This window comes from Cyprinodon tularosa, unplaced genomic scaffold (genome assembly GCF_016077235.1).
Source record: "Cyprinodon tularosa strain WSP-4 unplaced genomic scaffold, ASM1607723v1 ctg57, whole genome shotgun sequence".
NCBI classification, from domain to species: Eukaryota; Metazoa; Chordata; class Actinopteri; order Cyprinodontiformes; family Cyprinodontidae; genus Cyprinodon; species Cyprinodon tularosa.
This window is the reverse complement of record NW_024039307.1, coordinates 1,996,093-2,023,693: the sequence shown is the minus strand read 5'-3', so window position 1 is coordinate 2,023,693 and position 27,601 is coordinate 1,996,093. Positions and strand designations below refer to the sequence as shown.

At 36.3% G+C, this 27,601-nt stretch overlaps 1 protein-coding gene across 9 annotated transcripts in view; it reads right to left on the bottom strand.

Moving 5' to 3' along the window:
* The window catches only part of kazna (kazrin, periplakin interacting protein a), a 267,686-nt gene that overhangs the window by 29,839 nt on the left and 210,246 nt on the right, over positions 1 to 27,601 (bottom strand). For all 9 annotated transcript variants that reach the window (XM_038305916.1, XM_038305915.1, XM_038305914.1 and 6 more), the window contains one exon: positions 12,846 to 13,037. In XM_038305916.1, coding sequence (XP_038161844.1) covers positions 12,846 to 13,037 — 192 coding nt within the window. The remainder of the gene's footprint in view (positions 1 to 12,845; positions 13,038 to 27,601) is intronic.

The window sequence follows — 27,601 nt, the reverse complement described above, 5'->3', positions numbered from 1 at the left end:
TGGGAGAGGAAGTCTAGAATTATTTATCTTTTCATTTTATTAACAGTAGGCTATAGGAGACCCTGTGCACGCGACCCATTGGTTTACTTTTTAGAAATCTCTCACTGTCCTCCACAGCTAAGCCCTCAGTCTCCACCCCTCCAATCCCCTCCCCGTTCAACCTAAAAACCTCACCAAAGAAGGAAGGCAATTAGATGAGTTTCATTGAAACAATATTTTAAGTCTCTGGCGCTTAGGCCTCTGCGGGGTACATTAACATTGACATTTACACCGAGTATATGCATGAGCTGCTGAATGAGAACAGGGACGAAGACCCCCCAGCCTGGAAGTATTGGTAGAAAAAGAGATGGAATTACAATGAATGGCAGTTGGAACAAGGTGCAGGTTGGTATGAACCTCCATGATAAACCAGTATGAAGAGAAAAAAACTCTCCTTTGGAAGAAATTTCTGGCAGAACCAAGAACCAGCTGAAGATGTTAGAATTAGCAGAATTAATTAAGAAGAAAGATTTGTTTCTGTCTGCTGGTAAAACTTTCACCATAACAACAGCATAACAGAGTTAGACTATGATTTTTTTTTTTTTTTCTGCTGACTGAAAACTGCTTCCCAATTTGTCAAACTGTTGGACATAGCTTTCTTCCCAGCCTTGATACCAAACAAATATCTACAGAAAAAAAGACTGGACTCTCAGCTCCAGAGTAATTTTCCATCTTCATTACCTCAAAGGAATATTTTTAGTGTTTAAATTTATGGTTGGAATAATTGTTTTGCAGAAAATATTCAGTTCCATCTAGATCACAGTGCAGCAGTCCTGAAATCACTGCACTAGCCCTTAGTTTATAAAATTAAAAGATCTAAAACCGTGTAGACAATAATGCTGAATGATCTTGGACTGAAATGTGTGTTTTTGTAGTTATAAGCCATATAGATTCGTCTTATCAACAGAAAACTGAATGAAACAAACAAACAAATAAATAAACTCTTTACTAAATGTTCCCAGGAACAGAAGTAAGAGCGGCAACGTTAAAATGGTCTTCAGCTCTCTAATTAACTTCCTGAAAAACCCTGAGATGTGAGAAAGCAGCTGTCTCCTTTGAAAGTTTAAATCCTTCATGTTTTTGTGTACGGTGAAATAGAGCCTCACCATTTAATTAAGTCCATGTTGTGTTTATTTTAAAAGTTATGGTATTCTCTTTTCTTAAGCTAATATGAGTATGTATCTTGTTACATTTTTTTTAAATATCTGTCTCTTTGTAATCTTTAAATAACTCTGTATGTAAAGGGGCTTTATATATAAACTTTCCCACCATAATCTTGGAGGAATGTTATTCCAGAACATCTTGTTGTATGTATAAATATTCATAAAGGATGAGGTGTTTTGGTTTGAGACAATATATTGTTCCAAAAGGTACAGTCATTTTTATACTTATAGGAAAAAAAAATCATGGTTTTATTCAAAAGCATAGGAAATTCCTGCTTCAAGGTTGTTGTTAAGAAACAAAACAAGATAAACTTTGAATTAAAAAAAACAGCCTTGTCAGAATAAGATCAAGTGTTATAACCCAATTTCTTAGTCCAGCTCTATAGAGATGAAAATTCATCAATTTTGTCTCCAGATAGACTTTCTGACCAGTTTCAGAAACATCTTTTCTACAGTTTTTGAGAAATGTATGCAAATTTGAGTTTTTAGAAAATAATGCACTCCACATAAAACATCCAGTTTTACAGCAAAGGATAAGGCTTTCACTGATTTCTGGACATATTTTGTTTTTTTGTGAGAACAAAGAGAAGCTAGCTTACTGTGGGTAGCCCTTGATTTGCATGTTGTTGTTTTGTTTTTGTTTTTTTATCTACCCACTGCATATTGAAGTAGGAGCTTTCCAGCAGCACCCCACATGTGCCTCTTTCTTCCTCAGCAAACCTACACGAATAAACTACTTGAGGTTAAATTCTGCATTTGTACTAACAGACTGTGGGCCGGATTTATCAAGATCCAATTTTGCGTGCAGTAATTTGCGCTCGCAAACTGGAATTTTGCGCGAGGGGCTGAACCATGGTTTGCGGGTGATTTAACAAGAGCGATTGCGTAACTAGTGGCAGGCGCAAAACTGTTGGAGACGCCCTATTTAAATGATGGTTTTGCGCGTTTTGTGGTTTGCGGCAAAGTAGTTGGTAGTTTCTACAAACTAGTGCATTAAGGAATTTAAATCTTACAGTGATATATAAAGAAAAAACTTTGGCAACCTTTATTCCCTAAAGTGGTATGTGGCTGAATTTCTACTTCCCTGCAGTAAAAAAAAAACAACAACAACAAAAACCAGGTGTTTTGTATTGGCCTGTAGATAAATGCACATACCAAATGGCTCACAAGAAGTGACTGTGGATGAGATTACGCATCCCCGCAGCATTGGCATGTTGCTCCACAGGCGCAGGGGGAGAACCCCGAACCGGTCGGACAGCACTTCTGAAAAACGAGATTGGGAGATCCCAGCTCTCGCTGCAACCGTACGCTGGAATGACCCAGATGCAAAAAAGCGCAACGTTGCAAGGAGTTTTGTGATATCTGGTATTGCGTGGGTCCTCCTTGTGGCTGGCTCCAAATCCATTCGGAGTTCCCCCAACAGCTCCAAAATGGCAATGCTGGATAAACGATATGTTTTGATGATCGTTTCCTCCTTCATTCCAAAAATATTCACACGGAGTGAAAAAATGCGTTCTCTGCGTCTCCTTGCTTCATTTCCATGTCTCCTTCTTGCGACAATAACCGCTGCCATGTGTGCGCAATTACGCATACAGACCATTTGCACCTTCTTTTGAAACGTGTTAAATATAGAGTCAGATACCGTTAGCAAAATTGCTTTCAGGATTGATAAATCACTTTGCGAGTGCTAAATTAATATATTTACATGTTCTCCTCCCACAAGACGCACTTTTGCGTGTAAACGCCCCATATTGCATATTCATTGCAGAAAAAGTACTAAATGGATAAGAGGCGCTATTTAGCACGTTTTAAAGACCAAATCCTTTTAGCACGCTGTTGATAGATCAGTTTGTACATTTTTTATTAGCTCACGTTTTTATACACGCAAACCTTTGATAGATCCGGCCCTGAGAGTATTCTGTGTAATGTTATATTTACTTTTGAAAATGAATTATTGAACAACATCTTGTGTTTGTGAAAACAATTGATCTGGCCTTTACAAAGCCACCTTTACAGAATTACGTTTTATGCAAAAGGGAGGAATCAAGTGTTTCTTATAAACCAGCAACATCAAGCTAATTTTAAAAAGAGAGATTCCACCAAAAAGTTTAAAGTATATGAAGATATAAATTAGAACAATCTGAACCCAGAAATAATAATTTCTTTCTTGTATACAGTTTTTTTAACCCCATATCTAATCCATTACAATTGTCAGAATCCTTGTTTTTTTTGTTATGTTATTCATCATGTACAGAAGCAAGAAATTTTGAAATTTGCATAGCACAGAATATTTTTAAGTAATGAAACCATGTTTGAACATGTAACTGCACCCTTTTGCCTTCATACATTCCAAAATGTCTGGAATTGACTGTGGATTTTTAATCTACACCATCCCCACCCCTAAATACAAACACAAATGCGGTTTAAATATCTGTAAGGGATCCACAATGTATCTACATCTCAGAAATAATTGCGACGGCTAACCATCACCTAATTGAGTGACGACAGCTACTTATTAAATCCAAATCCAGTTTATCTAAAAATGCATGTTATAAAACAACAGATTGGTGACAAGGGTGTAAATAAAATAGATGTAAGGAAAACATCACATTTTGTAATAATAAAGTTTATCAAAATAGAGAAAAAAAAACTGTCTAACACAGAAAAGGATCAATAATGGCGGCGCCTATAGGCAGCGGTCTGGTACAGCTCTCGACAATTCCACAAAATATGCCGCTTAGAACTCTACAAACCAAGCATCTACGACTGCCAGCGCCTGCTGGAGCTACGGTCAAAAATGTTTTTTCTGGACTCTTAAATACAGCAAGTCTTGACCATTTAAAATGCTGCGGAGTGCTTGAGTTGGATAAAAACAGAACAGCGGGCACATAAGCCAAGCCGAAGGAGGCGGTGTGCTAGGTGACAAAAGAGGGGCTGCAGAGGTGGGCTAACAGTGAAGCTAAGAGAGAATTCCCAGAAAACACCAATCCCATCAATCCTGCTATCCAACGTCCACCCCCTGGATAACAAAATGGATAATCTCCGACTCAAACTCTCTTCAAGAAAGGAGATTAGTATCTGCTGCGCCATCATCCTAACTGAGTTTTGGCTTAATTCATTGATTCCGAACAATGCTGTTAGCCTGGAGGGGAGAACATTATACAGCACCGATGGAAACAGCGAACTCAGCGGTAAGAGAGTGCTGTTTGTATACATAAACAACAACTGGTGTAAAAAAATGCTAGATCGCTCGCCAGCTTCTGCTCTCTAGACATCGAGATTCTGACTGTTAAGGAGAGCCCTCACGACTCTTTACAGAAGCACCATAGAGAGCGTTCTGACCAGCTGTCTCACTGTATGGTGTGGAGGCTGCAGAGCCTCAGACTGGAAGAAAGTGAGAAGACCGATGAGAACAGCAAAGAGGATCATCTGGGCTCCTTTTCCCTCCATTAAAGACATTTCATCCCGTAACATCCTCGGTGACCCCTCTCACCCCCCCACCATTGACTGTTTTCCCTGCTGCCCTCGGGGAGGAGGCTTTGCAGCATTTGATGCAGGTTCAGCAGATTCAGCAGCAGTATCTTCCCCACTGCCATCAGACAGCTGAACAGTTGAGAAAACTCCAAGTCATGTCACAGACGGCATCACACTGATAACACCAAACCAAAATACTGCATATTTGCACCATATTTTAATACTTTAAACTTTCATATCAATGTGTTTGCATTTGATCATTGCTGCACTTTATAGAATGGAAATGTTCTAAAAGATTTCGCTTTGTATACATCTGTGTATACGAAATGCCAATAAAAGTTATCACAGTCTAAGCCTTTTGTGGTTTACATCGAAATGTTCCTGTCTATGGGCTGCATTGAACTCAATTACTGTAATGTATACAGGGACATTAAAATTCATGCAAATATGTAAAGTATAATTAGTTTAAAAAGATTTAGCAGATCACAAAAAACTAAATAAAAAAACCGAACAGAAGCCAGGCTTCACATGTGGAGCCCACTTAAAGTCTGCTCTGTGATGTGTTTCTGCAAAAAACAGGTTCACACCTACTGAATATCCTTAGATAGAAAACTTTGAATCAATTTGACTGTATGATCTGGTTGAATTGTCTCTGTAAAGTGCCTTGAGATGACGGCGTGGTGATTTGGTGCTATATAAGTAAACTGAATTGAAAAAAATGTATTGTATTCATAAAAGGAAATTTATTCACAGATGGTGTGACTGAAGATGCAGCTGTTGGTGTACAGGGAGAGGGGAAAGAACTCAGCCTTGGGCAAACTGGTGCTAATGGTCCTGGACTCAGAGACATGTTTTCCTAGCTTCTTGTGCTCCTTCTGTCTGTCAGGATGTCTGTGATTCACCTCCAAGTGGAGTCAGGCACACTCGGCTTTAAGAGGTTGTTTAAAGCAAGGCAGGGAGGATGGTGATTGGTCCATGAACCAGATCCTGTCATAGGTTCATGGGGAGTTTCAATGCTGCAGGATGTATTGTAGAAGAGTCATTTTTATTGCATCATCCACTGACCTGTTTGCTCTTTTGGAAAACTGTAGCTAATCCAAAAATGGGTGTCTTATGGATTTAAGTGGGGTCAGCAAAGGGTGCTGAAAGGACTGAATTACCTTAGGGGTCAGGGAAACGGATCTGTAGTCATTTAGCCCTTTTGTTTTTTCGGAGCAATGATGACGGTGGAGGTTTGAGGCAGGCTGGTGGTTTCGTAAACTGGTATTTAGTATTGGTATTTGCAAATCCAAGAGTTACAACAAGTAGGGTTTATAATTGTCCATAATTTTTTATTCTCTTATCCTATAGGCTTCCCATAGGGTTAAGAACAGCAACCATGAATCAAATTGGCACAAAGATTGGCAAATGACTACAAATAATTGACTCTGATAATCACAAGCATGGGGTGTAGATTTTTTTTTAAAACTAATTGAAATTAAAAGATGAAAGTACTTTGAAGCACAAGCACATGCAGTCATGTGCTATGCATAACCATATGCATACATTCTCACTGTTTCTGTCTATTAGTGAGGGACACATTGTAAAGCGGCACTAAATACAGCAATAAGTCAATACTTTGATGATGCTGTTATACAAGCTCAAAGGACTGGGGATGGGGGAGGGGGGACTCTCCTGGGTGTACAGCAATTAAATGAAGAGAAATAGATAATGAAGAGCAGTAGAATGGAACAACTACACTTAGAAATTTAATTAAAGGAATTTTTAATAAGGATATCTAAATTAGTTCCGAATTTTTTTCACTTCAGTGTCCAAAGATTGTCAGTCATGCTTTATTATTTCAATGTCATGTAGCTTTTAAAGAAAACATAACTAAAACTTCAGCTACATATAAGATGAACAAATCTTCTGAATGTTGGTAATCTAGTTTACAGGACAACCTGCTTTACAAGTGCAGTAAAATATACGTTAGCACATCAAACTATAGAGGCTTTGGCAGAAAACAACAGTAAAAAAATAGGAAAAAAGGAAAGAAAAAAATGTGGAAGTACTGTTCATCTCTTTGTTCTCAGTTTTGTTTTCAACTAGGGCAGAAAATCTGCATGTAATTTAGCCACAAACTATCACAGCCGAGGTAAAGGCAAAATTGCTGTGAACCTTTTCCAAAGTAAACAGGTATTAAACCGAGAGGCAGGGATCATAGCAAACTTACTGAACTAAAGCAAAACAACAGCAAGATTAAAAACAAATTACGTTAAAGCTTCACAGTTATTGCTGCTGGAACTTAAAGTCTAAGGCTGCTTAAGTTCTCCAAACAGTGGTTGGCAGTAACTCATGAAGAAGGAGCAATACACTGTTTATGCAAACTAAATATTGCATGTGTAGTGTATGTGATCTAATAATATTTCAAGATTTGAAGTGAAATTGATAACAGATGCAGAAGTGGTGCCTATTGCCATAATCAAGAATTACATTTGCTTCTGTCTCTCAGCAGAGCTTGGGAGTGCAGAATCAATTTTCCTTTGCTTCCTTTACTTGCAATAGCTCAAAACACAAATGGCAGGTAGGATTTGTATTCAGAAAGGGTGCAGGAAAGGAACAAGAGAGGGGCTGTTCACTGTTCAAAATAAAAGAAATGATGAGGACATTTGGACTAACCTATAAAATAAGTTTGAGGTACAAACAAGGCAGGGTTGCTTCTTAGGATCTTGACCATTCATACTGCCGTAACAGATCATGGTCATTGTTTTAATACTGAAAGCAATATCACTTAAAAATGTACAAACACCCTGGACAAACAAAACCTTTTTGTAATAACTGGAGATTGTTTTTTTCTTTACCATCATTGAAAACAATATAAAAGTGTTTGGCTTGTTAAGGTATTGTAATATAGATGTGTTAACAGAACAGAAAAACAACATAGGTGTTGTGGACAAAGGGCCACAGGCACACCATGAAAAAACAAAACAAAAAAACATAAATGTCTTTCAACTGTAGGAGAGTGCTGAAGAACCCAAAGACAACACGAAGGAAAAATACAGAGAACTCAATACAGAGGGATCCTGATCTAAATATACTAGAGCCATGCTACTTTAGAACCCCTCCACTGTGCAACCTATAATCCTATTTAATGTGGAATTCAACATCAAATTATAAAGAAGCTTCAGTTAAAAAAAACAGTCCTAACATCTATTAGTCTGATTTCAAATCCACCTCAGTTGTTACATTCCAAGGCTTTCTCGATAGAAAAGCAGTGCAACAAAGTAAATATAATACACTAAAGGCTCAAAGACGCTTCAAAACTGGGATTAAGATCAGAGTGGATTGCTTCTTTTGACAGTAAGAAAGAAGCATATTTACAAACTGTGGAACTGAATCCAGCAATTTGACACATAACTTCAATGAAACCAGGTAGAAGTTGAAGTCTGTTCTGTGACATGCTTGCAGATGTTGTTTCGTCATCTCTGCAACTTGCATTTTATTTAACACAACTCTGGGGGAATTTAAGAGTCAATATTTTTATTTGCTTTAGCAGCTCACTTCCATGCTTATTCACTATTGTTTCTATGCTTCATTTGCATGTTTTCATAACTATGACAACAGAGGTGGTGGTAAAGACTGGAGAAAAAGAGCATCTAATCTCCTTCACAGCCTGCTTCCAGCATAAAATACAGTTAATTAAGGCTGTTGCTGCCTTTAAAAAAAAAACATCTAGCACTCAATGGCACTAGAGTATTACTGGAACCTGAAAAACTTAACAAGTTAAATGGTTCACCGTATTCCAGAAAAGCTAAAAATGACTATGACCTGGATGACTGAGATGTACCAGTACTAAGTAATACAGCTTTATGAAATGGAAGGAACATGAGACATAGAAAAAAAAGTCTGGTGCGGATGTGTATTTAATCCCTTTTAATGGTTAGTAGAATCAAAAATGACAACAGCTCTAAGTATTTTGATGCTTTTGTTTACCTGATTTGCAAATGTAGTCACATGAAATGCAGTTTTGCATTGAAGCCAAGAAGTTTAATTATAATGTAACTTCTACTTCATGTTTGCTTTGTTCTTTACAAGGCTTCTGACAAAGAGTGCAAAGGTTGCATCTAGGCAAACATCAAAAATATTTCCCTATTCCGTTCTGTCAAACAACTAACATATTGTAGTGTGGGTTTAACAAGGTGTTTTAAATGAGCAGCACCCATGTTTAACCTATTCTGTTCAGAAGCTTCTAATGCACCTTTCAGAGGCTGAAGTCCAGTAATCTATCCAGCACCAAAGCATGCTACAATGTCTAATAGGTATTGAAGGCAGCAAATAGGGTTGCCTTGAAAAAAGATACTGTCCCATATTTAGATCAAAATATCATCTAATTAAATTCAGGTTCCAGTCAAATGTTTATAAAATTATTTTACTTACAGAAAAAAAAAAGATCCATCATGTCCTTCGAGTGAAAGACAACGCCTCGTCCAAAAGTGGCAATTTTAGGAGATACACAATGATTGATGAGATGCACTGCATGATTGCCCATGTATCCTCTCTTAATACTTATAAATTTCACTGAACAAATTAAACAACATTGCCATCATCTTGTAATACAGAAGTTTTTTCACAGATGTGTCCACCTGCCTGATTTACCTTGCATGGGCCATAAACTGGCATGGGCATAGCTTATTTTAATGATGACATTTACCAGATTTAGTACGCAGCTATGTAGGCAACCATTTATGCCATCTTCTTTTTGTATTTGGATGAAGGACTGAACAAAGTTCTGAGAAATCTTCACAGGATGCCAGTTATTGTTTTGTAAACTTTACTAGGGGTCATGATCCTGTTTCTTGACTAATGTTCTCCAAGGCCTTCTCAAAAAAAAAATATACATATATTTTCTGACATTAAATTAAAAAAAAGTTATGACCATTTACTGATTGGACAGTCCAGAAATTACAATAACTTTCAAATGTATTTAATTGAATGGAAAAACACTTGAAAAGACAACTTTATTCCAATTTAAATGTATCAATTATTTTATAAACATTGATAATTGGTGCAGTGGGTAGCACTGCTGCCTTGCAGCAAGAAGGTTCTGGGTTTGATTCCTGGCCTGGGGTCTATCTGCATGGAGTTTGCATGTTCTCCTTGTGCATGTATTCTCTCCAGGTACTCTGGCTTCCTCCCATAGTCCAAAAACATGACTGTTAGGTTAATTGGCTTCTCTAAATTTTCATTAGGTGTGAGTGTGTGTCTGAATGGATGTTTGTCTCTGTGTTGCCCTGTGATGGACTGGTGACCTGTCCAGGGTGTACCCCGCCTCTCGCCCGTTGACAGCTGGAGATAGACACCAGCACCCCTTGCGACCCCACTTGGAATAAAGGGTGTCAGATACTGGATGGATGGATGGTAATCAATAGCCTCAGGTTACAAACATTTGATAGACCAGTGAAACATTAGCTGAGATACAGCTCCACCTGTTCAGGCTGGTTCACGAGGAAAACTGTTATCTCCCTGTTGTGGCCTTAATGCAAATTAAATGCATATTTCTGTATGAGTCATGCTCTGGTCAAGGTTCAGCTTATACACTGGCCTGTTTTCTGACTAAATAAATCTTGCGAAACATGTACACAAAAAAAATAACATCAACAAGAAGATATTCTTTTATGAGACCATACCCTTTCAATTGAGCCCAAGACAAAAAAAACTTAAACATCCCAACATCCAATTTCCTCTAGTTCTCCTGTTACCCCCATTTTAACTGATCTACTATGCTTAACATTTCTTGACCCTTAGTTAGTCCCATTTTATCAAGCTTTTATTAGCGGTTGGTTACTGCCTCAGCCTAAAGGGGCTGGTAGGCTTTAACTTTTATTAAAAAGCTTGCGTCGTTCAAATGATGGTATGAGGGCTGTCAGGAGCCGTTTAAGTATTTTAACAAGGAAATGAGAGAGAGAAGTATTTATAAGCATTTGTTTATAGTTCAAATTTCCCAGGGAGTGCAATCTTGCAGGTGTCAAGTGGAAAATGTTGCTGGAACAAAATCTCCTGACAGCATGTAAAGCTTTTGTGAGATTCCAAGTGATAGTTTTGCTCTGTGCCTCATTTCATGGGTGATATTTTCTTTGAAAAGAATGAATCATTGCTTTTCTGATGACATCTCAGCTTGAAGCCCTGCAATCCACCGAACAGTGCCTGGCAGAAACTCATTCCCTGTCATTTTCCCTACTTTTCTGAGCCATATTCCCATTTGCAAAAAAATCCTTTAAACTGTGACAGAACTAGATTGTCAACAGAGATACATCACTTAACACAAAAACAGAAAAACATGAAGCATAGAGAAGTTTCTGATTTGCTTCAAACAAAATTATGATGGCTATGATTATTCAATTGTTGTGGCAATGTGTTGCCTGCCATCCACACTTGATCATTTGGCTTCTAGATATTTTGTCCTAAAATTTGATAATGGATCTTGTTAAATTTAAACCCAGAATTGACTTATGTGTTTGTTGTGCCGTTCTATTTACACACACTCGCACCTGAGTGTAAGCATTAGGTCTGGCAGCATAATGATAAGGACCTTTTCTACCGGTGGTGCTGACCCACGGCACCAAAGTGGGTGTGATAATAAGAAATTATTACTTCCAGATTTTCCAGCTTCACCTTCAACAATAAGATGGCCTTTTAAAAATGGAAGCACTTGTTTTAAAAGAGCAGTCATGGTGGAGATGATAAATATGATATTATTAAGCTTTTACAACTTACTTCCTATAGAACTAACCTCAACAAATGAAAAAGATAGAAACTCAAAAAGTTTGATCTGTTCCAGTTAAAATATTAATTCAAAGAGAGAACTTTTTTGCTTTTGATAAGAAACAAAACTGTCTGTATATGGATGGAGCCAGGGGGTAAGAGAAAAAGAAAATCAAAAAGAAGGAGTCAAGGTACTGGTATGCTCTCTCACTCACATGCCACAGATTCACCTTTGAAACATAACAAATGCTAATTTCCAAATTCTGCTAATGTAATGCATAAGCCATGTTGATTATGGACACTGTGGTCACAAACATTGTGCTAGTTTGTTTTTAAATTGTGTTTGCTGTATTTTCCTTTGAAAATTTTAATTATTATCATCATCACAAATTTTCTACTAACTGCTATTATCATTACCTCCAACAGCTCTTTATTATGACCACAAACTGCCAGTGGCATACAAAATCAACAACTTTTGTGTGTGGGTCTATTTTGGTTGAAGTTTTGGTGAAAGGCAAGGGACATTTTACTTTCAGAAGCAAAGTGCTGTACAGTGCATAAAAAACAATAGGAAAAGAGAGAAATATACTTTGCATTTGCATAGTAGATACAATAAAAAATAAGGTGATAAAATGATTATAAAAAAATAGATTAAAAAAATGAATCAACAATACACTGTTTATGCTGGTAAGGCAAGTTTATTTTGTTATCATTTAATTGTTGACGTAAACTATAAATGCTACTTCTAAGCCTAGGCAATTTCAATTTCTTTTTTCAGTGGGGAGGAGAGAACTTCCTAGAACACAGCTTCAGATGCCTTATCCACAACTTATTACCCTGTCGTCAATATGCACACACAATTAAACACTTATGTCTTTGTTGTTATCAACTTTAGATAACTGAAGTATATCCCCCTTTTAACTGTTCCACTTCTGAACAAAGAGTCCAATGCTTTTCTGGCAGACCTGTAAACTTCTCTTTAAACTCATCAAAGGGGAGCCTCTTACCAGATTTCTCATGGGATGTCTTTTGTTCCCCTTGTTGGGTGTCTATAACAGGTTTTTCAAGTGATTTGCCTTGTTTATAGTTCCATCCATCTTCTCATCAGCTCTATTTAGCCTCTGTCTACCCTACCCCACTGAAGACAAGCTGCTAACATCACATTTAATGGCTTATTTGCCAAAAACCATTGAAAACTATGTTTTCACTTTCCATCCACTTAACTATTGCTTACTACTCTGAGACAATTAAATACATAAAATACCAACAAAACACATTGAAGTTTGTGACATCAACATGGAAAAGTGTAAATTGTTTAAACCATTTTGCAGGAAACTACCTCTTCAGGATCTAAAACTTCCATACTATTTGTTACAGTATGTTTCTGTTTCAACACACAGCTTAATGTCTCCTAGTTTCACATCTTACCTTGTAAAGCCTCCTTGGCTCGATTAAGCTCCTCCTCTTTCTGGGCCAGTTGCACTCGGAGCTCCGTGGCAGAGAGGACATCAGCCGAGCAGCCTCCTTGGGTTTCCTCCAGGTCCTTGCTCAACATGTCCTTCATCTGCCGAAGCAGGTGCACCTCCTCCTGGAGTTGGGCCACCTCTTCACGCAGCAGAACTAGAATATAAGGAAAAGGGAGGAAAGCTTTCACAAGGCTGAACAACAAACCCATAAAACCCTGTTTGAAAAGCCAAAAGGAAAATCTAACACACAAAGAAGGGTTTTCTATAATCCTGCCTTATTCTGGTCCAGCATGAGCTTCAAAGCTCTTATCTCTAACAGACAATAAGACCTTAGGAAAACCATAGTGGTACCCAAGCTTTATTTTGATTGATATAAGTGCGGTAATAAATTCCTTAATATTGATAATAATAAACATTTAATACCTGACCTGATCAGATGAACAGAAGTGGTTTGCTGCAGGTGTAATACACACAGTGTATATATATATATATATATATATATATATATATATATATATATATATATATATATATATATATATATATATATATATATATATATATATATATATATATATATATATATAAAACTATATATATATAGTTTTTTTTTTTTTTTAGCTGTCTGGTAAAACAACTCTTTGAAAAGAATTGCGAGTAACCACGTCTACCTATTATTTCCTGAAGTACTTCTCATTGCCTTCACAAGAAAGCAAACACTGAAATAAAAAAAGGTGTAAATAGCTTATCAGGGCTGCACAGTAGAGCAGTGGGTAGTGCTGCTGCCTTGCAGCAAGAAGGATCTAAGTTCTGCCTGAGGTTTGCATGTTCTCCCTGTGCATGTGTGGGTTCTCTCCAGGTACTCCGGCTTCCTCCTACAGTCCAAAAACATGACTGTTAGGTTAACTGGCTTCTCTAAATTCTCCTTGGGTGAGAGTGTGTGCCTGAATGGTTGTTTGTCCTGTTTGTCTCTGTGTTACCCTGCAATAGACTGGTGACCTGTTCAGGGTGTACCCCGCCTCTCGCCCATTGACAGCTGGAGATAGCCAACAGCAACCCTTGTGACCCTAGCAGGCATAATAAGCGTGACAGAAAATGGATGGATGTAAATAGCTTGTTTCCTCTATTAATTATGAGTCATTTAAAACATAAAGTCCACTTTACTTTAATTTCCTGTATCCTGGCTCTAGTATTGCTATTTAAATACATTGTACATATAAGAGAGAAGAATAGGTTAATTTAAGACAAGATATAAACAATACTATTGATTTTTTAGGTAAAAGTGAAGAATTTAGATTAGTTTAAACATACAGACAAGATTCTTATCTGCAGCAATGTTTACCAATATTGCAGCTAATATTTAAAATTTTTGAGGATCATCGCTTAAGTCATGTAACTGCGACTGTAAAACATTATTGATGATGCAATATTTGAATTCCAAACCCAAATTTTGGTTTTCTTCATTTAATTAAAATGCATTTTCTCTATATTGCACTAGAGCTGGATGATAAGAAAATGAATATCATCAGATTACCAATAGATAATATAATCTGTAATAAATCAAAATCTCCCTGATTCCTATTGTTCTTGTGTTTGCTTCAAGGACATTTTATGACCTTTACTTTCTTGAGAACTTTTATCAGTATCTCTACAAATAGAACGTTGTTACTATTTTGGAAATACATGACATAACTCTGTAAAATAGGAGAGGTGAAACAGAAGCACATAACTGTGACACAAGGACAACTTATGGGGGACACATAGCAAAGTTGCAAGAAATTAGCTGAGCAAGAAATGCAACAAACATCCTTTGCATTAAAGGTAAACATGTTTAGGATAAAACCTAAACCATTAAAAATCTGAATAAACTAAGCTGAAATGTTTTGAAACATGAAAATACGAAAACCCTAATACAGCCGACTTAAAGATGCAATTGCCAGAGATATAACAAGCAAGCAATATTAAAGCACTCACCAAACTCACAAAAGGCAAAGTGAATGCAAAATAAATTGCAACTTGCATGGAGAAATTAACCATTGTCCAGAACCAGTTTCATCCTGTGGAGTGTTTTGTGGATATAACATCCCACTTTTAAGGCATTTCACTGACACAAAAGCCCTGACACTCTACATGCAAGATAGCTCTAAAATATGATGTATGGACTGCCATGGCAACACCATTTTATAGCAACTCCACATTTTCTGATGCACGACAGCTTGTGTGTTGTGTGCTCCATACGAGATCAGTAAGCTAGTGTTCCAACAGTGCTTGTGGATAAAAGGTAAAGAATGTGCCCCATATAGCACAAATTCACAAAAAAGAATATATGTATATAGTCTTAAGGCTTCTTACAATATGAACACTTCTAAAATCTCATTTACTATTCTTTTTTTTTTTTTCCAAAAATCAAACATATTCGTTTAAAATAAATTATCTGGTCAGATCCTGATATAATTACTCAAAATACAATTAAGTCCATGTTGTGGAACAATGCTTTAAATCAGCAGCATTTGATCAAAAGTTGTCTATCTACAGTAAGCCCAGCAGTGCTCCAAGTGACCTATAGCACTTTATCCATAGTATAGATTTAGCAAGCTGCTGAAGAAATCTACCTGATATTTTGGTTCATATAGCTATGAAAGCATCAAAGAGTTGCTGCAGATGAATTGAACGTGCATGATATGAGTTTGAGTTTGAAAAACAATGAGTTTTTTTAAAGAAGGATAGTACACATCATAGCCAAAAACGCTATTGTTCTAATATTTGACAAACTAATTTCATTGTTTCAGTTTTCTCCTTTGGTTTCCTGATGTTTTGTTTTTGGTTTCGGCAACTTTTGGAATGGCTACTGATGATGTAAATATGGTGGAGCTGTGGTTATAGAGCAAAGGATTGCTCTATACCCTTAACAGGGTTTCTTGCTTAATTGATCTCTGTATTCTACCTCACACTAATCTTCCTCTCTGTTATACCTGCGCTTGATACATTTCATATGGTAGTTCACTTGATCAAAATTTGAAAGTGGTGATATTAATCCCTTGATACCCATTATTCGAATTATGCAACAAACCCTTCACATACAGTATTCATCTATTTTATTTTTTCAGAAACCTCATTGGTTTGCCATATCTTGTAAATATCTATTTTCTTATACCATTATCCATTATAACATCTGCAGTCTTTCTCAGTGTATATCCAATTCTGATTCAAAAATATTTGCTGATGTTTTTTTTTTTTGCAGTTTTTACTTCCTATATATTAGTGCTGCTTATCAATTTTCTGCTCAGAGCAAAGATTGACATCTCAAGTCAAGACAGACTTTAAAATACACACTGTAGCAGAAGATATACAGTACAGCAACCTGCGAAGACAATCAGGCAGTTTTTAAAGCACTATATCTTGTTTTGACTATCCTGAAGAAAAAAAAGTAGATCTATGTGATTAACTGTTTGAAGAATAAGAGCATGGCTCTCTGTGCTTCCAGGGGTGTTAATTTGACTAAATTCATCTGATTGAGAAAAAAAGGCTGCCTTTTGAATAATGAAAACTTAACAAAAAGCTGTAATTAGAAGAGTTGAAGAGCAAACACTAGTTAGTGAAGTGTCTTTAGAAAGAGGTATAATTAATGAACATGAAAAGCAAACCTATTAGCGTAACGCTTATTGGACACGAGGATCTGTCCTTTTCTGAAACAACTGGGTAAGGTTCATTCACTTTTAAAATCTAACTATGGTCACAGGCCCAATCTACTTATGTATTAGGTATGCTACATTCAAATGCACAAACGCACCAAACAAGATAAATAGAATAAAAGGAACTTTATGTCATAAAAAGAAACAGCTAAATAAATATTCACCTTACAAACATGAAACTGACAATCTTATCCACTTAAAAAAATAGAAAATAAAAAAACGTTTAAAGTAAGAAATATAAAAACACTAAAGTGTATCTTCCATTTGGGTTTAACTATATACATTTCTTTCTAGTTTACACACACCATATAATTGCTTTTTTATCTCTGATTATTCTTTTAAATTAAAATCAGATACACTATTTTGCATTTCTGTGTTTTTATAAGCCAGTCCTAATCCAAAGACCTGTAATGATTGCATGATTTTTAATAACCTGAAATCACCTAACACCTGCAAATCATGATGGGCTCTAAAACTCTAATAGATGGAAATAAATAAACTCCAACAAATTGAACCATTATGGAGGAAGTATCAAAAGAGATTTCTTCAATAAGGCCGGTGTAGTCAGACATTTTGGTTCATCACTTAGTTGAATTTTAACAAATTCATTTGGCCTAAGGCTATGTCAAAGCAACAGAAATTGGAGGAGGCTTCAAAAAGAAGAGACAGTTTTATGCAGAACAGCCTTAAGGGGAATGCATGCATAAAATAAGATTTAATTTGAGTGCATTGACTGATTTTTCAATTTTATTTTTTTTTACCAAGGCTCCGAATGAGGGTTCTTTATTAGAATATTGAGGAGAAATATTAGGAAAAATTAAAAATACAACAAATTAAAGATCCAACAGGGAAAATAATTATTATGCTATATTTCAAAGCAGCTGGATTTAAAACCATCTGCTGGGGATATGTATGGAAAATAGACTAAATTCGTATAGCACTTTTTTTAGTCATAGCAATTTAAAGAGCTTTATAATTTAGGCAGGTTGACCTTATAATGTTCACAAATTTGGATACTAGGGGCGCAAACAAAAAAATTTGCTCAGAATTACAATATCATTAGATACATATTTTCACAGTAATGATTATTGGATTGCACTGAAAAGGGAGAGCTATATCACAGTTAGTGTCCATTTTAATTAATCAATAAGTGGCATCCTTAGTGGATGCACATCGGTGCACAGATTGTTGGCCAACTTAAAGCTAAGGCCATGTCCAGGGACACATTTGAAAAGGGGGAAACTCAACCACAACTTTTGGATTGAAGGTGACTACTCATGATTCCACATAGCAAGAGTTGTTCATTTGTTAGAAACATGCAAGTTTAAAATATATTTTTATATGTTGGGATCTATTTTCCTGTTTTAAAAATGTATTTATTATAATATTTTTGACTTTGATTAACAGATTTGGTATTTTCCTTGCAGTTGCTATTTCAAGCAATCTTGAATATTTAAAACAAACTTTTAATGCTATGTTCAAAAACTCATATGATTTGACTTTAATCAGATATCACTCAAATGAAGTGAATCTCCATTGTTGAGGTCTCTCCATTATCATTCAGTACCTTTCGTGATAATAACTATGACTAATAGCTGTTCAAATTCCAACTAACACAAGTATTCAATCCACAGCTGCAGCAAACGCTTTTCAAATTCATGAATATTTTTACAGACGAGACAGTCTATATCTGTCCCCCAGTATCACATACTTTCTCTAGATCTTTATCGACAAAGACAGACTAACATGACTTCAAATTAATTCTGGAAAAGGAGAAGGGGCATGGAGTGTAGAGTGAAAGCTCTCATTGATTTTTGTTATGTCTGCATAGACTGGTTGGAGAGAGGCCTGTCCTGTAACTACAAATTAAAGTAACAACCACAGTGGGAACCTCCTGATGATTACTGTCACTCTAGAAATCCATAGTGCTCATTTTCAAAACACCCAGCAGGGCCAGAGACGTTGTCAGGAATTTTGATGATCAGGATTTGAAATAATTCTATTTAGTTTACATTTCAATTAAACATTAAATGTTATGTTAATAATATTTCTCTCCCTAGGGTTGGGCATAGAATCTCTGTTGTTCTCCAAAAAGAACTATCTAAGTTTTTGTGCCTGTTTTGCTTTTTTTAACCTACCGTAGTTGTTCTTTGAAAAGCTAAATGGTGCGAACGAAAAATATCTTAATGAGATGTAAAAGTATTATACACAACTATTAGTTTTAGATAGATACACCATCCAGCAGTGTATCTTTATCAGTAATATACACTTGACAACAAAAACATAGCAAGCTAAAGAGCTATGAATTTCTACAGTAGAGCTTTAGAAGAGAATAAACAATATTAATCTTGCTTTATGAGTATCCAAGTGATCTAAGTGTCACAGATTAACACAAGTTTGCAAGTTGTTTTTCTAAAGACTTTGATGAAGATTAAAAAGGCTAAAGCTATGAGTTGCAGTTTTAAACCACACATTTGAGCCATAGCTTGACTTAGATGACCCCATACTACAAAATAAAGGACAAGTGATGGCATTAATCCTTGTTTGAATTTTAACTGGTTCAGTTCTTCTAGTAATCTTTAGTGTTGTTGTTTTGTTTTTACCCGATAAGTGTCTTTCAATGTCCCCTTGGATAGGAGCAACTACTGTACTCCGCTTGTAACATCTTCATTACTTGACTTATAATACAGTGGTAGTAAATGCTATTCTGGTATAATTCAATAATAGTGCCACCAGGATCATTGAATGGATGAGAAGCAAAAAAACATGGATGTATATTAGAAAAAAAACCTCTATCTACAGTGTTTGGGTTTTTTTTATAAAGTCAACAGAAGTTTATTTGTAGATGCTTTGTGACAGGGATTTAAGTCCTGAAAAATAAGGATTTTAAGCTAAATTGATTATGGTTTGTTCTAAGTGACAAACTTAATTTAAGAGAGTTTTATTGATTCTCACAGAAAGGTCTCTCCGGCTTCTTTTAAAAAACACCACACCACTGTGTGAGTTAAATTTTGCTGTGGCTGTTTTATAGATACATAATGATGTAGGCAATAATCTATAGACTGACCCCACATGAAGATGTCTTACTGGGCAAAAGGACTAGAGAATTATGTTAAAAAGATTCAGTATACTATTTAATTGGCTACTGGATTGTTTGACCGAACATTACTGCTAAGAAATCATGTTGGAATAGATGCCACAAGTTCACCCCATGTTTTCATGAAATACAAAATAGTACTATATTTTAAAATCAAACGCTTAAATGTATCAATCTTTCTGTGTGGAGTCTTAACATTTCTTATGATGAAGGATTAGACTGAAGCTAATGAGGAACATCTTTAAAATGAGACATGAATTATGTATCTCATTCAGTGCTTCCTTTTTATGTCTGCTACCATCCTTTTCAACCCCAGAAACCGATTCCAGTTAATAAGATTCACTAAAACAGTAAATAAAACATACTTCCTCGGCCACAGATCTAAACAGCTCAAGATTTTGCATTTGCATAATAGCAGCCATAAATCAGCTGCCAAGCATTTGGAAACAGTGAATTATGAATCTGATCAGTGTCGTTTCTTATTTGTATGATTTAGGCCAAATGGCTAAAATTGTCCTGAATAATCCTGCAGCTGTGGTGACAGTTTTGTATTGGTGGGGGATTTCTAGAAAATTACTCAAGAAATATATCAGCACTTATTTAAAACTCTGTTGATGAAGTGAAATAAAGAATCCCATACAAAAGTAGAAAAAACAGCATCTCCTTTTACTCTACCCACTTTTAATTACAATGCATTTTTTTTGTAAATTATTTATCTATGTTGTTGGTTTTTTTCTTTTTAAATACCAACCTTCCTTTGAGTGCCTATATTTTAGGGTTCCTCCTCTGTCAATATTAGGTCCTTTCTCTGTCTGTCTGTATTTAGTCACCCGGTTTCCCACAAACTCATCTCTTACACTGTTCTTCGATCCTCAGGTTTCATATCTCCCACACGTAAGACTCGGAAGCAAAAGTTGCAGAAAGGTCCAGCAATTTGTCAGAGATTTCATTGGCCATAAGGCAGCTGAAATTGGACTTGGCTGCAATAGCAGTGGTTGTAGAAAATTGATGAAGAACGACATTAAATGTCTAGAGGGGGGTCATTTTTAGATTGCTTTCCCATCTTTTGAGAGAATGGGAGTAAAAGACAGGATGGAGTTAATTTATTTATTTATTTATTTTGCCTGCAATGGGTGACAAAATCAATTAATGGCCTTATTCTTTTCATAGAATGCTTATGCAGCCAGCTTGTAGGTGTAGGACACACATGCCCCAAGATCTATTCAAAGGAATGTCAATATCTATGCTGGAACAACAATTAGTCCAGCCTGGCTGGAAACACTGTCTGCACACAACCTAACAATAAATGAACATTAGAACAGGCAAGGTTTCTAAATGAAATATTTTTCCCAAAAAAAAAAAAAAAAAAAAAAAAAAAAAAAATATATATATATATATATATATATATATATATATATATATATATACATATATATATATATATATATACATATATACATATATATATATATATATATATATATATATATATATATATATATATATAATGTATAAAATCCAAAGCAGCCTACTGCCTGTAACAGTAAAATAAATAACCGGCTGTCCAATTATGTGTAATTTCATTAGACTTCAGTATAAATCCAGCTGTTCTGTGAAAGCCTACAAAGAGTTTTGGGGATTACTATCAAAAGAAAAAAAGACACAAAGCAAAACAAAAAATGTGAATACTCATTGAGGATTTTCCAGGCTATTGTGGGCAACAACAGAACAAATGTAAACCGTTAAAAACGTGCTTGTCCACTTACATTAGGTAACGTAAGCAATAAAGTAAGAAATTCATATACAAATCTTTTAGATAGTTAGAAAAATAAAGCAAAGAAGGAAAAGTTAACACAAAGACAAGCTCTGGTAAGATGGGCCAAAAGCTGAACTTTCTGGCCTACATGCAAAATGATTTCCACTTAAATTCACCATTCTTACAGTATATGGCAGAGGCAGCATTATTTTGTTGTGGCAGTGAACCAGTTAGAGAAAACAGAGTCAAAATTGCAATGAAGAACATTAACATATTTAATTGTAGAAAATTTCAAGGGGTCTGAATACTACAAGGTGCTACTAGTTATTTCCAGAGGTACGTATATACTATATATCCCAAAGTAGGCCAATGTCTACTTTGTTACAGTTCAAAGTCACATGGGCTTCAAATGCATTTCCTTTCAGGATGATGAAGGTTTGTTTATTGAAAGTGTGCAGCCTGAATGCAGCAACCATGTTGTTAAAGTGAGGCAGGACAAAAGTACAGCCCAACTCAGGAATGTGTGGAATAAGAAAAGGGGATATGGGAGCAGGTGGGGCCAAGAATGCAAGCAGCAAGTGCTTTCATGATGGGAGGCAACACACACATCCTTTTATTTGTTTTGGACTCTGCAACTGATCCCCATCCCTGCTGAAATCGCTGTTTTCAAAAGCAATGTCTGAAATCTATTCACATACACACTGCTTCTCACACTGGGTTAATAGCTTAACCTCTCCAGCAAACCTTTGAGTGGACATAGTTAAACTGTTATTGATTTTAAAATACACTATATGATTGAAACAAAGGTTTTGGAATCAAAGAGTTTATAGAATTCTATATAGCCATGTCTATTTTTACAGGAGGGCCTCAAATAAAAAAGAATTGGGTAAAACACGTTTTACCCAATTCAGAGCTCTATTTTAAGGATATATATTTTTTTAGCATCATTATACAACAAAAAATAAATGTATTTTTTGTGGTTGAAGAAGAGATTGAGAGCGTGCTTGTTGCCAGATTCCCTCATCAACCAGGCTGAAGTCACCGAGGTGGTCAAAAAACTCCATGAAAGCAAGGCTTTGGCAGTAAACAGGATCTGTTCTGAGTACCTTAGAGCTCTGGTTGTTATGGGGCTGTTGTGGCCGACATGCCTTTTCAACATCTTCTGGAGGTCGGGGACAGTGCCCCTGGATTGGCAAAATGGAGTGGTGGTTCCCTGTAAATAAGAAGAGGACTCGGAGGGTGTGTTCAACTATCTCAACAATCACTCTACACTATGCCATAGTGCTGGAGAGGACAGTCCACCTAATAGTCGGAACTAGGATTCACGGTGGTCCAGCTCTACACTCTCTGGAGGGTGCTAAAGGTGTCACGGGAGTTTGGCCAACCAGCCCACATGTGCTTTGTGGGCTTGGAGAAGGCATTGTCCTTTGTGGTGCCCTTTGGGAGGCGCTTCAGGAGAATGGAGTCAGGGGCCTTTTATGGGGAACCATCTTGTCTCAACACAGTAGGAGCAGGAGCTTGGTATGTATTTCCGGCATTAAGCCCGACCTGTTCTTTGTGCATGTTGGACTCCGACAGGGCTGCCCTCTGTCATTTGTCCTGTGCATAACTTTATGGACAGGATCTAATCCCTGCTTCTTGCAGGTGATGTAGTTCTGCTGGCTCCCTCCTGCCAAGATCTACAGCATGCATCGGGGCGGTTCTAGGCCGGGATGACAATCAGCTCCTCCAAATACAAGGCCATGGTTTTCGATAGGAATAAAGTGGCTTGTCCCCTTCAGCTTGAGGGATACAACCCTAACCCTCAAGGGGAGGAGTTTAAGTATCCTAGGGTCCAGTTCATGAGTGGGGGAAAATTGGATCGGTAGATCAATTGACGGATCTGTGCAGCTGTTACAATACCAATCAAGTAGCTAAGGCTACAATCAATGCATTATAGCAGCAGTCAAGTTTACTCAGCTTCTTCATGATAAATTAAATGTCACCAGGTAGTGCACATATACAGTATCCAGCTTAATACACCTGACTGGGCATCGATAAAATTCCTGAGGTTTCAATTTAGTGTGACAGAGAGAAGAATAAACAGTTTGATGAATTAGCTTGAGTTGTGAAATACAGGAGAAAAAAAAACACTGAATCTTGTATTTTTTGTGCAAGGTTCTGAGAGTTATGCACAGCAACATGGATTTTTTTCTGATGGTGTGACTTTTGGGATAAGCAACGTAATAAGTTACCTTATACAGACCAAGCACTGGTCTTTGCAGAGTTATGAAAAAGACACAGTGCATCGCCATTAGTAAATAATATCTTCAGTAAACTTTACATAAAAGCATCCATTTAGATTCATGAAAACAACTTCCGCAAATGAGATGGTCAGTTATTAATAACGAAACTCTCCCTCCCTCTACATCACACAAACTAAATGTTTCAAGCCACTAATAGCAAATAATCAGTGTCAGTTGACAGATGTAACGCCTAAGCTCTGGCTGATGAAGGCAGCCTATAGCCTTTGCGTGGTCTGACAGTGCATTTCTTTGGATTATCCAGTCAATCCTCATGAGCAACACAATCTCAGTTCATCTTCTTAGAGGATGAGAAGGTTATGGTTGATAAGAAAAAAAGAAAAAAAATATACAAATTCAAAAGCACAAAAAAACAAAAACAAAAAAAACTAACATCTTGCCTTTGAACACTCAATCATAGCAAATCAGACTATTATGTATTACTAAAGAAACAGATAAAGATAAACAGATTATTATAGGGATAACAGAAAATTAGGAATAGAGACTGATTTATTGATGAAAGAAGCAGTAATGAGGGCAGGCCTAAAGTGTCTGTGGTGTTTACCCTCAAATAAACTAATGATTGCTCTAAAGTCGAGAGACTTCACATACAAAAATGTGATGAATATTAAATAGATAAAACAAGGGGGGCACAAAAAATTCTGTCGATTGTTATTATACTGAGCATCCAAGTCACATCGAGAAGAGACAATCTCTCTGTTGGTTCTTATTAAGTGAAGAAGAACAAAATCTTTGATGATATCAATAAGTCCTTTGAAACTTTATCAGAGAAAGTATTACAATTTTAATAAATCTTCTATGCCACCTTTATTTCCAATGTTATTTATTCTATAAAAGAGAGTAATACTTTCAGCAATTAACAGAAAGGCATAAAGAAATATTGTACAGTTGATCTGTTATATCCTTTCAAACGTTTAAAGTCTGTAATACTGGATCTGTTAAAGTTTTCTTTTAGTAATATTAGAGTAAAGCTACTGTAAGTCTTTATATTCTCAAGAAAACACACACATACACTACTGTTCAGCAATGCTAGTAACAGTATTTATTATTATAAGATACTACAGTCAGTTTGAAATCTTTGATTTTGGCGTACAATTTTGGCAGCTGCGTTTTCTGAAGGACCCGTTTAGGTTTTGAAAATAAAGAGGCCGGAGGAGTTCAACTGTAGAATAGAACAGGTTCAGCTGTCACAGTCCATTGTTCAGCATACAATAAACTCTGCCCACTGATATCTATTTATTCACTGGATTGCTGATTGCCCGAAAAAAGTGAAGCCACCCTTCGCCATGCTGGTACTCCCCACTCCCACAGAGACACGCAGTAAAAATGCCTACATGTGTAGCATTTGGCTGCAAAAACAGGCATTTTGCCACCTGTGGGAAGTCGTTTCACAGGTAATTTCACTGTCATATATACTTGGATGTATAGTTTTTTCAAATGATCAGATTCTTGTTGTAACTATGAGCTAAAAAATATGTATATATAAATTTGATGTTACCTATTATTTTACCAATTTATGTGATTTTCCTAGTATAGAAACTGAAGCCCTGCTGAGGAATTAAATTTGTTCATTAATTTAGCTCTATTGTAAATCTGTCAGATTTGATGCAGGCGACCTGGGTTCGAATCTGACCTCTGGTCCTTTCCCGCATGTCTCTTCACCTTTCAGACCCTCTTTCCTGGCAATAAAAATTAACCACTAGTGCCATTTAAAAAAAAGAAAACTAAAAAAAAAAAAAGTATTCACTCTCAATCCATCCTTCTGCTCACCAAAGTTCAATCAAAGACATAAACTGGTTCAGATGTGCTACTTCTAAGCAGTCCTCCCTCAAAGACTGGTTCAGAACCTTCAATCACATTCATCCTCCAGACCACACTCATTCTTCCCTGGCGAATCCATCTCTCATCATCATCCGTAGGCAAACTCTCTTCTTCAATATTCAGAACATTTCATTCCTAACCTCCCTGAATCAGTCCTGGACCTCCACTCAACTATTCTTGTTCATCCAATAAACTTTTCGAAACCTTTTTCTTGTTTCCAGAGTGTGTTCTGCATGTGGGTCAGAAATGTACCTAAAACCAACATGACCAAACCATGAAAATCAATACATTTTTGGTTTGAAATATTAGTGGAAACCCTCATTTTACACTAACTACTTGGTCACACACATACAGGCTGGTGCTGCCTCATGTTATAAAAAAGAAATATTTAAAAAGATTACCACTTATAGTGCATTTAAATGATGTTCTGACTATATTTTACTATAATATAACTCTTAAAAAAAACAGAGTCAAGTCAAAGTAACTGCAGCTGGTGTAAATTTTCAAAATTTGAAGGTCTAAACATTCTCATCAGAGCAAATCTATAGAAAAAACAATACTTCCCATTTTTAATCATAATGCATTTGCAATTATGCAGTAGGCTTTTTAATCTAACAAGAAAGAAATAACAAGGGTTTTCTTTATATAAATTATCATTGAGTTGTCATGTTTTTATGCTACATCAGTAATATTCAGACCTGCCAAACTGCACCTACATTTAATGGTTGCTTGAAACAAAGGGAAATAGGAATTCAGGGGTGTTTGAATACGTAGTAGTGTAACTCCGTGCTTGATCTCCCTTCTGGCCAGTCAGTAGTAATCAGGAGGTGCGTGTTTTTACGTTACAGAATCTGACATCCACATGCTGGCAAGCCTATTTCATGCTTCAGCTACTTGAAGTAATGGGGGCTGAACTTGTACTGGAGCACAGCTTAAAACAAAGCTGAACATGGGCGAAAAGAAAACAAATAAAGCAATGACCAGAGAGAAAGATGGCCACAAATCATCGCCACATTCCCCGACAGCATGTTTTAAATTTGATCGAAATAATTTCCTTATTAGCTGAGAATCTTTCAAGAACTTGTATAACAGTTTTTCAGAAAAATAACTCAGAAATACAAATAATCCCCTTATGACATGTGATTGCTACACTACAAGTGAAAAGAAAATAATCAGATTTGTATTTTTTTAATTCAATAAGTCTTATCTGACTTTAACGTTGGGATCAAGAGATATTTAAAGCTGTCTTCATCCTTTTGCCCTTTTTACAGAGTTGCATAAGGAGCTCTCTTATTTTCACAAGCTTTACTTGCTTTAAACTGTCAGCAATCCATCAGAACAGTGTGTTCGCGTTGCAAGCTTTCTGCTATCTCTGTAGTAAAACCCAAACAATGAGATTAGTCTTTCTGAGGGTGCAGATGGACAGATATACAGGATAGCTTTCAGGATTTCTCCGTCACAGAGATTAACAAGAGAGTTTTCCATGAAACTAGAGGAGACACAGTTGGGGTCATTTAGGACAGATCTATGGATAGGATATTAAATAGCTAGACAGTTTAAAATATATATTATTTTAAATACTTTCATTATACAAATGGTCCTACTGGGTAGTGGTGGTGTTCCTGTGAATGTAGTCTAACGGTGTAGTATTAGTATTACTAGCTAAACAAGGACAGCATACACTTTTGTCATGTAAGTTGTTTTCTTACATAAAATATAGGATTGATGAACACGTTATGATTATATGCAGGTTTCTATGATGTGAAAGGGTCTCCTGTGGGGTTGGCTCATAGCATTTAGGTAGTAATATGGAAGCGTCCATTGCTTAAAATTATACCAGATGTACAATAAATTACATACAATAAGTATGGCATCTTATTTGTGCCACCGAACTGAGCACCTCCCTACCAGTCTGAGCACGCAGAGACTGATGCAACATCCGGCCAATCAAAGACAGGCCTTTTTCAGGCAATTAAAGCAATCAAATACTGCATTTGGATGCATGAAAACAACCAATCACAACTAGGAAGTCAACATACTACACCTACA